Source organism: Ranitomeya imitator, chromosome 4 (assembly GCF_032444005.1).
Source record: "Ranitomeya imitator isolate aRanImi1 chromosome 4, aRanImi1.pri, whole genome shotgun sequence".
Lineage (NCBI taxonomy): Eukaryota > Metazoa > Chordata > Amphibia > Anura > Dendrobatidae > Ranitomeya > Ranitomeya imitator.
In genome coordinates this window covers 483234874-483248596 of record NC_091285.1, presented here as the reverse complement: position 1 = coordinate 483248596, position 13723 = coordinate 483234874, and the positions used below count along the sequence as shown (strand labels likewise).

At 42.3% G+C, this 13723-nt stretch overlaps 1 protein-coding gene across 1 annotated transcript in view; it reads right to left on the bottom strand.

Moving 5' to 3' along the window:
• The window catches only part of RFX7 (regulatory factor X7), a 133296-nt gene that overhangs the window by 50926 nt on the left and 68647 nt on the right, over positions 1–13723 (bottom strand). The window contains exon 2 of the mRNA XM_069765947.1: positions 12267–12300. Within this exon, the coding sequence (XP_069622048.1) occupies positions 12267–12300 (34 nt within the window). The remainder of the gene's footprint in view (positions 1–12266; positions 12301–13723) is intronic.

Here is a 13723-nt window from a genome sequence, read left to right as displayed (position 1 = left end):
AGAAACATGAAGTGTGATCAGCACCTTAGAATACCCATTAAAGGGAACCTGCTAGGGCCCCATGCCCTCCAACCCAGCAGCATTCACCTATGTATGAGTAAATTCCCTGCCTAACCAGCCCTGTATAATGCAAGTCAGGTAAATAAATGTCTTAATAAAGCATTTAATGTTCCTGTTTCCTATGCTGATGAGGGTTTTGACTAGTCGATAAGGCATTCGTGTCCCCAGACTACTCAGCCCTCTTTCCATGTGGGCATCATAACATTATTTGTATAGGCCAGCCATCATCGCCACCTCCTGCAAATCTCGCACATGCACACTGCTCATTTTGGCAGCGTCACTGCGCCTCTTTAGCATAGGAAATGGGAAATTTATAAATGCTTTTTTGAAACATTTATTTAACTTATTTAACATTCTACAGGGCTGGTTAGGAAGGGAATTTACTCAGATAGGTGAACGCTGCTGGGTTGGAGGGCATGGGGGAACGGACATGGATAGAATATGTACGTCTGAACGAGGAGTTAGTGTATAGCTACTGAAGATTGGGTGAGCTAACGCCCAACAGTACAACCAATATTTTATCTGATGGTTGATAAAGGGTACATTTTTAATTCAACATTTAAAGAAATTTAGTGTCGTGTTTTGCTAAATCATTATTTTTCAAGTTAGGAATAGTGTTATTCCCCAATCAATGCTTCAAACTAAATTGATTTTAGGGTAAAAACACACATTCCATTTTTGCATACATTAATGGAATTTTTTATAAACCAAATTCTAGGATCCACTCCAATTATGATTTCTTTGAAAAAAAGAAAAAAAAACAAGTTCCTGACAATTTTGAATAAAAAAATGAAAAACCGCAGCAACAAAGCTGTTTTTACTCTGGTTTGCTGACTCGTAGGCAAAGTGCTCAGCTTCAGCATCATATACATTGATTGCCAGTTTGTGTACAATTTGGGAGGAGCGAGATTTCAGTATGCGCTTTATTCCATCCCATTAGATTTCATCTGCGGAGAATCCTCTATTAGACTGCTCAGCACATTACAAAGTACAGGCACCAAGACATTATAAAATAGAAGGTTTATAATCTAACTGGATAATCCTGCATACATGAAGGATAGCATAATCCCTGTCTAGACTGAGATTATCATGGTTTGATGGTTAATGCTAGTACGAGAAATCACAAAAATTGTCAGGGTAAAAAAATACTAACATTAGTGAGAAATTTAAAGGGTTATTCTTGCACACCGAAAACAAGCCCGGGACAGTTATTAATACACTGAAATTTTCTGAAATCCACCGATTGCCCGCAATCACCTGCAGTCCCTAGTTCAGAGAAGGTCGGTGATGCCGTCATCGCACTGGGCTTTCCTGCCTCGGACGATGATGACGCTAGTTTCACGCATAAGGGCCTCGATTTATCATTTGCATTTTTTGAAGCCACTTTCCTTTTTTGTCTTGTGGTATTAGTTGACGTTTTTTATGGAAAATTCATCACAATGGTACACGCAATTCACGAACCTGGCACAAAGTAAAAAAATGGGCTTTCTTCCTGCCTTATTTATTATGCTTATATAGCACCACAGCGCTTTACAGATCATCATTGCTGTCTCCATTGGGGCTCACAATCTAGATTCCCTATCAGTATGTGTTTGGAATGTGGGAGGAAACCGAGTACCCGGAGAAAACCCACGCACAAAACAGGAGAACATACAAACTCATTGCAGATGTTGACCTTAGTGAGATTTCAACCCAGGACCCCAGCGCTGCAAAGCGACAGAGATAACTAGAGATGAGCGAATATGTTCAGCTCCCTCCTTATTATCGCCCCGGCTGATCAGCTGTCCGGTGCCGTCGCTGCATGTGTCGTGGCCGTTGCATGTGTCGTGGCCGTTTCACGGTCACAGCACATGCATGGAGAGCCTGTTTGTTGGGACAGTGAAACAGCCGCAGCGATCCAGGAAGCCGGGTTCCCTCTGCAGCTTATTCAGTAAGCACTATAGCTTCCCGAATAAGGAGGGAGCAGAACATATTCGCTCATCTCTAGTGTTAACCATTAATGTCCACCTTTTACTGTTTTTGCTGGTATGGCGCAAAACGCACAATGATTGTGACAAAATTTAGGCGTGCTCAAAAATAGAACAGGGAAAGACTGGAGTGAAGTTGTGCCAAATTGTAACTTTTTAAAAGTCACAATTAACGAATCTGGCTAAAACAGCTGGAATTGCTAGACCCTGCCAACAAAGCTAAAAAGAAATAAAATAAGACTTAAAAAAAAAAAAAAAAAGGCGCAACTAGAATAAATCAATTGGGTGCAAAGAAAGAAAAAACAAAGCTATAGAAAAAAAAAGGTGGAAAGGCAATGATGAATTGGGGTCAAGGTTTCTTTTTAAAAAATATGTGATAGATTTGCATAAGTGATTTTGATTTGTGACTAGCATCAATGTAAGACATCTCTTCTTTTTTTTTGTAAACACTTGGTCCGCAAAAGGGAAAAAAAAACAAAAAACACATTGAGACAGAATTCCCCAAAGTACACGTCACTTACGCATCATTGTCTATCTGTGAAAGACACAGATAGAACATGTGCAAAATTTAATGAAAAGGACCTAAGGGTATGTGTCCACATTCAGGATTGCATCAGGATTTGACGCAGGTAAAATCTGCACTAAATCTGCACCTGAGGTCACTGGCAGGTCACCCATGTTTTTTATGTGGTTTTTGACGCGTCGCTGCATTGTAGGGACATGCTGCGTTCTGAAAAGACGCGCCGCATGTCCGTTTCCGCGGGTCTGCCGCCTGCGTGTTTTACCGCATAGTGGAGACGGGATTTCATGAAATCCCCTCCACTATGCTGTAACATCTGGACGCTGCGTGTTTGACGCTGCGGCTCTACGCAGCGATACTTACTACACATCTAATTCCAGGAGGGGCAATAGATGCTGCGAGGAAGCGAGTGCAGCTCCAGCCTCTCGAGACTCCTCTCAAACAAAATGCCACAGAAAGTGCAGCAAAACACATATTTAGGGGTTAGCTAGAGTCTCATCCACACACCGCTGAGATTTTCCAAGCAGAAAAATGAAAATGTTGCTGCAAATTCTAAATAGGCTCACTGCAAATTCTGCAAGTCCAGAATTAAAAAAATAAATAAATCAATCATGCAAAGCTAAATAAAATAAACAAACGTATATAATGCTTAGCTAATTTTTTGGTTCAAATTGCGCTGAGGTGTCTATTTTGCAGAAATTATATACAGCTGTATAAAATAAATTATGGGTTGAGGGTTCCATTTTTCTTACATAATATCTAACATTAGTAAGGTTACACTTGTCAAATAAATAAATATTAAAATATTATGCATCATTAATTTAACTATCACTCTTCCATCTTAACCAAGATACGGTAAGTCTAGAGAAAAAAAAGTCACCACAGTAAATTAAAAAAAAATATTATTGAAAATTATATATATATACAGTACAGACCAAAAGTTTGGACACACCACCTCATTTAAAGATTTTTTTTATGACTATGAAAATTGTAAATTCACACTGAAAGCATCAACACTATGAATTAACACATGTGGAATTATATACGAGTACTTAACCAAAAAGTGTGAAACAGCTGAAATTATGTCTTATTTTCTAGGTTCTTCAAAGTAGCCACCTTTTGCCTTGATGACTGCTCTGTACACTCTTGGCATTCTCTTGTATATATACATATACATATGTATGTATACATACATATACACACACACTGTATATATGCACACACACATTATATATATATATCTATATATATATATATACTAGATGGTGGCCCGATTCTAACGCATCGGGTATTCTAGAATATGCATGTCCACGTAGTATATTGAACAGCCCACGTAGTATATTGCCCAGCCACATAATATATTGCCCAGCCACGTAGTATACAGCACAGCCCATGTAGCATATTGCCCAGCCACGTAGTATATTGCCCAGCCACGTAGTATACAGCACAGCCCATGTAGCATATTGCCCAGCCACGTAGTATATTGCCCAGCCATGTAATATATTGCCCAGCCACGTAGTATATTGCCCAGCCACGTAGTATATTGCCCAGCCACATAGTATATTGCCCAGCCACATAGTATATTGCCCAGCCACATAGTATATTGCCCAGCTACGTAGTATATTGCCCAGCTACGTAGTATATTGCCCAGCTACGTAGTATATTGCCCAGCCACATAGTATATTGCACAGCGACGGAGTATACAGCACAGAGCCATGTAGTATGCAGACTTAAAATAAAAAATAAACATATACTCAATCTCCTTTGAAGTCCTGGCCCTGTGTGTGGTGCACGCGGCAGCTTCCGGTCCCAGGGTTGGTATGGGCGCAGGACCTGTGATGATGTCGCGGTCACATGACCGTGACGTCATGGCAGGTCCTTGTGGCATACCATCCTTGCCACCAGAACCTGCCGCTTGCATGGAGCGGTCACCGGAGCGTCGCGAGGAGCGGGAAAGGCGCCGGAATGTGAGCATATGATGATTTTTTTATTTTTTTTTATTATTTTTAACATTAGATCTTTTTACTATTGAGGCTGCATAGGCAGCATCAATAGTAAAAAAGTTGGTCACACAGAGTTAATAGCAGCGTTAATGGAGTGCGTTACACCGCGGCATAACGCGGTCCATTAGTGCTGCCATTAACCCTGTGTGAGCGCTGACTGGAGGGGAGTATGGAGCGGGCACTGACTGCGGGGAGAAAGGAGCGGCCATGTTGCCGCCGGAAAGCGCCCGCCGCTGATTGGTCATGGCAATGGTCGTGGGCGTTTTGCCACGACCAATCAGCTTGGATTCCATGAAAGACAGAGGCAGCGACCAATGAATATCCGTGACAGACAGACAGAAGTGACCCTTACACAATTATATAGTAGATACACATATATATACATACATATATACATGTGTATATACACACATATATACACACATATATATACATACATATACAGTTGTGGCCAAAAGTATTGACACCCCTGCAATTCTGTCAGATAATACTCAGTTTCTTCCTGAAAATGATTGCAAACACAAATTCTTTGGTATTATCATCTTCATTTAATTTGTCTTAAATGAAAAAACACAAAAGAGAATGAAGCAAAAAGCAAAACATTGATCATTTCGCACAAAACTCCAAAAATGGGCCAGACAAAAGTATTGGCACCCTCAGCCTAATACTTGGTTGCACAACCTTTAGCCATAATAACTGCGACCAACCACTTCTTGTAACCATCAATGAGTTTCTTACAATGCTCTGCTGGAATTTTAGACCATTCTTCTTTGGCAAACTGCTCCAGGTCCCTGATATTTGAAGGGTGCCTTCTCCAAACTGCCATTTTTAGATCTCTCCGCAGGTGTTCTATGGGATTCAGGTCTGGACTCATTGCTGGCCACCTTAGAAGTCTCCAGTGCTTTCTCAAACCATTTTCTAGTGATTTTTGAAGTGTGTTTTGGGTCATTGTCCTGCTGGAAGACCCATGACCTCTGAGGGAGACCCAGCTTTCTCACACTGGGCCCTACATTATGCTGCAAAATTTATTGGTAGTCTTCAGACTTCATAATGCCATGCACATGGTCAAGCAGTCCAGTGCCAGAGGCAGCAAAGCAACCCCAAAACATCAGGGAACCTCCGCCATGTTTGACTGTAGGAACAGTGTTCTTGTCCTTGAATGCCTCTTTTTTTCTCCCTGTAAACTCTATATTGATGCCTTTGTCCAAAAAGCTCTACTTTTGTCTCATCTGACCAGAGAACATTCTTCCAAAACGTTTTAGGCTTTTTCAGGTAAGTTTTGGCAAACTCCAGCCTGGCTTTTTTATGTCTTGGGGTAAGAAGTGGGGTCTTCCTGGGTCTCCTACCATACAGTCCCTTTTCATTCAGACGCCGACGGATAGTACGGGTTCACACTGTTGTACCCTCGGACTGCAGGGCAGCTTGAACTTGTTTGGATGTTAGTCGAGGTTCTTTATCCAACATCCGCATAATCTTGCGTTGAAATCTCTTGGCAATTTTTCTTTTCCATCCACATCTAGGGAGGTTAGCCACAGTGCGCACAGTAGACACAGGAACATTCAGGTCTTTGGAGATGGACTTGTAGCCTTGAGATTGCTCATGCTTCCTCACAATTTGGTTTCTCAAGTCCTCAGACAGTTATTTGGTCTTCTTTCTTTTCTCCATGCTCAATGTGTTACACACAAGGACACAGGTGGAGTCAACTTTAATCCATGTCAACTGGCTGCAAATAAGTGTGATTTAGTTATTGCCAACAATAAGTGTCCCTCACTGCTGAGTATTTGGTGCAGTGTAGCAGGAAGTGGGTCTCATCCTCCAGGGTCTCCAGGTCACAGTGTAGGCACAGTCTGTCCTCCCTGGGCTTGTAGCTCTGTCTGTGCCGGCCGACTTCGATGGCCAGATTGTGGGCACTAAGTCTATTCCGGCTCAGGATCTGGCGGTCTCTGGGGTCCGAGAGTTTCTCCAGATATGGAGCCAGTCTGTAGTCTCTCTGTAGATTCTGGTACACGGTGAGTTTCTGTGAGCTGCTGATTTCTTTCCTCCAGACACGGACGTACCTCTCCTGCCCCTCCTCTACCACCTTCCTGATTGTGGCTTTTGTCAGGTTGTTTTGGTTGACGGTTCGGTCAGGCTGGGTTCGGGTGAGCTGTTCCGGGGGTCCTGGTTTGTGGGGATGACCTATATGTAGCACGGCTTTATGGTGATGGGAGCTTGGGATGCTACTCTGTAGATGATCCTGGAAGGACAGCGCCCTCTTCAGGACTGCAAGTTGCAGTGGGAGTCTACATAGCTCAGCCCGACAGGCACTGCTGGTGGTGCTCTGATGGACCTGGAGAAGGTGTTTACAGAATTCCAGGTGGATATTGATGATGTTTTTCTTGTTTTTTGTGCCCATGTGGTTCCATAGTTCCCAGAAGGAGTTGTCCAGGAGGGCGTCTTGGAGTTGGTTTAGTTTGGTGGAGATGTAACTCTGTTTCTTCCTCTTGAGGATGGTTTTGTATTGCCTTTGTATGGTGTCGTGGGCATCCCTCAGACCTGGATGGTTGGGGTCTCTGTGTTTCTTGTTTGAAGCTGTTCTCAGTCAAACAATCATTGGTCTGTTTTTCTTTTGGCCTTTTATAGTTTACTTTTTTCAGGTCGGATAGTTCAGCCATGGTGTAGAATATATCATTGAGGTCTTTTGTAGCTTTGTTCACTCCTTCTGGGTTAGGCTTGTACTCGTAATTGTAGAAGTAGTGGAGCATTCCCTGTATTCTGTGTCTGCTGGGAGCCTCTTGATATTTTATTGCCGACGTCTTGGACCATTTATAGGATGGAGGCAGGTTGAAGAGGCCGCTCTGCTGAGGCTTTTGTGCCCATGGTTTCTCTGTAGATTTTATGTACAGAAGAAGTTGACTGTGATCTGACAGGTGCGTTTGTGGGGTGACTATGAATCCGCCGATATTTTCCTTTTACTAGTCTACTACACACCTTCCTACGTGGGAGTTTAATGTGTATCTTCCTAGGGAGTCTCCCTTGGTGCGGCCATTAAGAATATGAAGTCCTAAACTTCTACATAGGTTCAGGATCTTTTAGCCACTTTTGTTGACTGTACGGTCGTTGCTGTTTCTCTCCATGTGTACTGAGTCATGGCTGTCAGTCTCTGCACCAAGAATGTAGAGGTTTCCATCCGTGGTCAGAAAGTCTTTTTCTCTCCCTGTTCTTGCGTTGAGGTCTCCGATAATGAGAAATTTGCCCAGGGCCTGAAAATGGGCAAAAGAAAACAATTCCCTACCCCACTCATGCTGACTGACAGGTCTTTCCCTATGTACATAACTGGAGAAACATGTCAATCAAATGGAGTGAGTCGGGTTCTGATTTTCTTGGCCTACTGTGTACAATCCAAAGATGTTATCCAGGCCTAGGATATTGAGGGTCTGCAACCCAGCCCTTAACTAATCTGACATGGTTGAGAATTTTTAAGGAGAGGAAGTAATCACTGTCATTATTACAAACCTGGAACAACTCCTTTGAACTTGGATGTTGTACTTTCTCGTTTGAGTTCTCATTTGGGGGTGTTTGTATGGCCATAAAATCTGAAAAACCTTGACATTTAAAGGTAGCCTGTCCATGCTGCCCACATAGAAGGCAACATGAATCTTAGCCTGGCTGCACAACTGCAACCAGAGAAATCCTAGTTCTAAAAACTTTGGGGACCTTAGGGAGAAACAAGACTTGTCTGAAGACATCCATCCCCGGTTTACTTTATGTAGGTAATATAGGATAATAGAATTACCCATTACAGGAGATGCTGGAAGTGGTGTCCATCTGCAGCTATACATGACGTTACAAGCCCACGTTACCCATTCCAGACAATATCTTGTTCAAACCACAAAAAAGAAATAGGGTCCTGTTTTTCATGCCACCATCCCCACTGTATATTTATGAAGTCCAGTGAAGGAGTCACTTTTCATAAAACATCCGGGGTAAAATAATTGTTTTGAGGACTAACAATCCAGTTCATTAAAAACTGCAGTAGTTTTGGCCAAGCAGGCACGGCTAGCTGGAAACCACATCTGGCAAACTGGGCTGACATCTGTTCTTATAATGTCTACACAGCCTCCTCTTTGGATCTGGCAAGCGGAGTCTTGATGGGAAGTCACTGACCAGTATCAGCTCTAATAATTCCTACTGCAAAACCAGAAGAGGAATGCTGGAGCATGGAAACAAGTAGCTGTATTTTTACTCATTAAGGCTGGTTCACATTAGCAATTCTGTGCACAGTGTATCATCTGCATGCGCAAACGCACGCCAAAACGCATACAAACGCATGCTTACGCCTGTGCATTATCTTGCGCATGACGCAAACAAAAAAGCTGCATGTGCATGCGTCTAAATGCGTTTGCGTTTTTTATGCGCATGGTGGAGGCGGTGACATCATTTTCTAGACATGCGCAGTCTAACATACGCATGAATATCGAACGCATGAATATCGAACGCATGCATATGCATGTCCTTGCGTACCAATGCATACCCATAGACAGTCATGCGAACGATTGCGCAATATTTGACACCTCAAAAAATGCAACATGTTGCGTTCGCCGAACACCACCGCACACTATGAAACGCATCTGCAGCATGCAAACGCATACAAACGCATGTTCCTGCGTACACCATGTTAAAGATATGTACGCATGACGCATACAGATGTATGCGGATCATACGATGTGCACAGAAACGCTAATGTGAGCTTATATAGCACCATTAATTCCATTGCGCTTTACAGACATCATCATCACTGTCCCCATTGGGGCTTCACAATGTAAATTCCCTATCAAACTCCTTGCAGATGTTGACCTTGGTGGGATTTGAACCAAGAACTACAAGACTGCAGTCCTAACCACTGAGCCACCGTGTGTTGGAATATAGTGTATAATCTAGATATTGGACTTGGAGCAATTCGCAGGACCCAGCCCATTGGTCATGTCATTAATTTATGATTGCTGGATGAGAGCTCTGAGTACCCTGCCTCCTAGCCGATGGACCGGCTCCTGTCAATCGATTCAACACACCAACTCTACATACAGCACACAACTGTCAAATGTGTCTCGGCATTCTAAAGCATGGTGCGTTTTTGACAGAGTGGAATTGGCCCCAAAACTCTAGAGAATCCTTATGCCAGCAAAGTCAATGAGAGTCCTTAAGTGCTGTGCACATGATCAGTATTTTTCCTTTCAGGATTTGCTGTGCATTTAAATCCACAGCATGTCAATTCTTTGTGCGTTTTTGACCCATTGAATGCACAGGAAAAAAACGCATGCAAAAATGCTACATATTTTCCACAGCGTTTTTGCTGCCAAAGGATGCAGAAACCTTGCAGAAATTTCTGACAGCAAATACTCAACGTGCGCACATAGCCTAAAGGGGTCGTCATATACACTCACCTCCCAAACCGCTATTGCCCCTGTAATGTAGGCTGCTTTGACAATACAGTGAAGGCTGCAGCTGATCAGCGCCCACTAATCTGATGCAGTGGTCACGTGATATAACATCATCTGCCACTGGAGACAGGAAAAAGGAGGAGCGAATAGTGATTTTTTATTTTATGTGGGACACTAACAGTTAAGAAGGGGTGGTCCTGAAATGGAAAATCCCTTGGTGATTTTACTTCACTGGAACAAAGTGCCCTAAGAAAACCCATGAAAATAAACCCCAAAGAATTATGCCTCCTCCACCAAACTTTACAGATAGTATTGTGCAGTAAACCAGGTGGCTGTTTCCGGTCATTCAATGAATCCAGACTTGTCCATTAGACTGCCAGATAGAGAAGAATAATCCATCACTCCACAGAGCAGGTTTCCACTGCTAAAGGGTCTACTGGTGGCTGAGTGGTTAGTGTACCTGGAATGAAGACTAAAGGGGTCCCATCAACTGTACATTATGCTACCCCACATCATAATCCCAGGAGAAGTACCAGTGTGAAGTTCTCTCGTGAAGGCCTCTTCATAACATTGTCCAAGTGGTCTCCAGTCCAATTTACAACTATCATTGCATCCAAGACAAATGCGAGACTCATCTGTATAGAGGATAAACCTCTGTTCCAGCCTACAATGCCATCTAACTCTGCACAATGCCACTGAGAGTGGTGGTATGAGGTTAATAGAGGCTTTCCTTTGGGAACATTACACGGTCTAATGCCTGGGATTAAGGTGTGGTGTGGCATAATGTACTGTAGCCAGACCCCTCTAAGCTTCATGCTAGGTGCAGTAACAGCTCAGCATTACATTGAATTGATTGTGGAAGGAGTGGTAAGGCAAATTCTCAAAACTGACCTGTTTTTCGACAGGACTAGGCCACTGAAGTGAACATAGAAGTCACTGGCAGAGCTGATCTAGGTCTTCTTAGACCCTGGTATGTTGACAGGCACTAGGTGATCATGAAATCGCCAGCTTCTAAAAAGCAATGGTGATTCTGATGCTTCTGTACAATACATAGTGCCTCGGTTTTCTTTCCAGGTATCTGACAGTCAGGTACCAGACCTGCTTCTGCTAGGAAGCAGGAGCCTTATCCCTGTGCTGTAAATTTACAATCGCTTGGTCTTTAACGGGTTAACCCCATTCACAGCCAATGACGGATGCATGCCTCTTGCCATGACTATTGCATAATGGATTTTTGGTCTATTTAACTTGGAATATATGAGAGTAGGTTCATGTAGACATAGACATGAGGGACATGTATGAACTGAACACCCTGTACTTTCAGTTTTAGGAAGTGTTGTGTGTCTCAGGTCTGACATTTATCTACTATTTTATCACAATGTTCCAGATCTTTACTAGAAGGCTGCTATTCACAGTAAAGGAGGATATTACTGAGTGGATATTTTGGCAGGCTTTTATGTTCCCTTGCTGCCCATTAAGAGGGTATGCACTATAAAGTTACTAGGACATCATAAAGCTGAGACCATTGCTTGGGATTCCCCCTAAGCCAGAAAATATCCGTTTGTGTTGATAGTGGCCCCTGGTCCAGTGTACTAGAGATGTCCTTTTATTAGGGTATGTGCACACGTCAGGATTTTTACCGTTTTATTTTGCGGAATTTCACTATAAAAACGCTATAATTCCGCATTAAAAACGCTAAAATTATGCATCCTATCATTTAGAATGCATTCCGGATTTTTTGTGCCGATGTAAGCGTTTTTTTCCGCAAAAAAAACGCTTACCGCTAAAAATCCGGACATGCTCTATCTTTTTCCGGAATTTTTGCGGATTTCTAAGCCAAAATGACATTCCGGGAAAAAAAAAAATCCGCAAAAAATCAGCGCAAAATCCGCGCAATTTCCACGAGAAATCCGCGCAAAAAAAAACCGCGGATTTCTGGCAGAAATCTCAGGATTTGGTCAGGAAAAAATCCTGACGTGTGCACATACCCTTACACAAACAGCCCCTTTTTTCAGGTAAAATGACACACAACACTGTGCCAGAAACCTGGCAGCCCTAATGATAGGGCTTGTTGGGTGCTGTCCAGTGTCTGTCTTGTGACAGATCTGTCCTAGCATAAATTCAGTTTATAGCTCCCAAAAAGAAACAGAATAAGAGAACTGCAAACGCAGATGTGAACATGGCCTGAGGAACAAATATGACTCACAGCATAGAAAGCAAACCACAACCATTAGCAATGACTATGTTATTCTTATTCACACTACATACGATTAGCAAGGACAGAAGTTATTTTACTCACCAAAATGCAATCCACTTTTGACTGTATGGATTTACTGCAGGAAAGAAAAGAAAATCATAGTTACACTCATAGTAATCGCTACAATCATCACCTGACATGCCAGACGCTCTATGGATGAATGCCAGACACCACACCATACATTAGAAAGCTAGGAGACAATGCTATAGCGGACAGGTTTTCGTGTAGCTTAGTATGAGCCGTGCTTTGTTGTCAGTAAGTCAGATCTGTGCAGGGGTTATGGTGGGGGATCCCTTGACCTGCATTGCACAAAACAAAGTGCTTCTATTAAAAAAGATGGCTTAATAAAAAATCTAATTTTCCTTATCCAAAAAAAACAAAACAACCACTATATCAGGAGGAAACGACACTCATGAGCATATCAATGCGATTTGGAAATCCAATGCTTCACCTACAAACTAAAAAGGGAAATCTGGCTTACTGGACAATTGTTTTTGTCTTGGGTATGTTTCCTTCAGACTGACCTCTTTTTACTGCAAAATTAGCTGGTGGATGACTGTGACCGGATGACGTGGCCAATTTAAAGATCGCCAAGTCTATAAAAGCTAATCACACAGCAAGCCCTACTTATATGCGTCTATATAATCTAGCTTGTAAACAGATTTATTGCAGAATAAAATATAACACAAGTGACACTAAAACAATCAGGAGCAAAACAACCTCTCTCGTCACGTTTCTGGTCACTACTTTTTTAGTGAACTCATAGAAAACAGACTAATAATAACACAACTGAGTTGTAACCGCACATTTGGGTGCAAATTTGCAATACATATCAATCAATCACGCAATTATTGATTACAATGGTGCACAATCTGCGGCCCGCAATGCCATTCTGTGCGGCCCACAACCATACGGACAGAAAAATACTTGACTGACAGCAGTCAGTAGCCTCACAAAGAAGAGTAGTGGCAGCAACTGAGAAGGACTGGCAAGTACTAATGTGCACACCTCTCTGGATGCCTCATGCATCAGGAGAATGGGGCCTCCAGAAAGGAGTACATGAATTAGGCCTTCCATGTCTGATTTATGGGAGTTATGAAACATTAGGCAGTAAGCAAAAAAAATTCACTATCTATTGTAGAGAACTATGTGCTTGAATGGTCTCTTCTTTAGGGCCTATTCACACAGGCTTCTTTACAAGGATTTAGAAGCGGATTTTTACTGCAAATTAGTTTTACTCTGAAATGTTCAGAATAACAAAAAAAAAAACAGTACTGCGTACACTAAAAGGAGCTTTTCCCATTAAAATTGTTGAGATGTTCTTTTCCTGATATTCTGTGCTCGCTCTTCTCCACACATACCTTTTATCATTGCGCATTGTGGCAAAAGAGATCTATTTTAACCTTAATTTATCAAGCTTGTTTAGATGTTCTTTTGCATACTTCTGACAATTAATTTTATTGTGAGGACGCAGAAGAGGTTTTCTTTTGATGACTCTT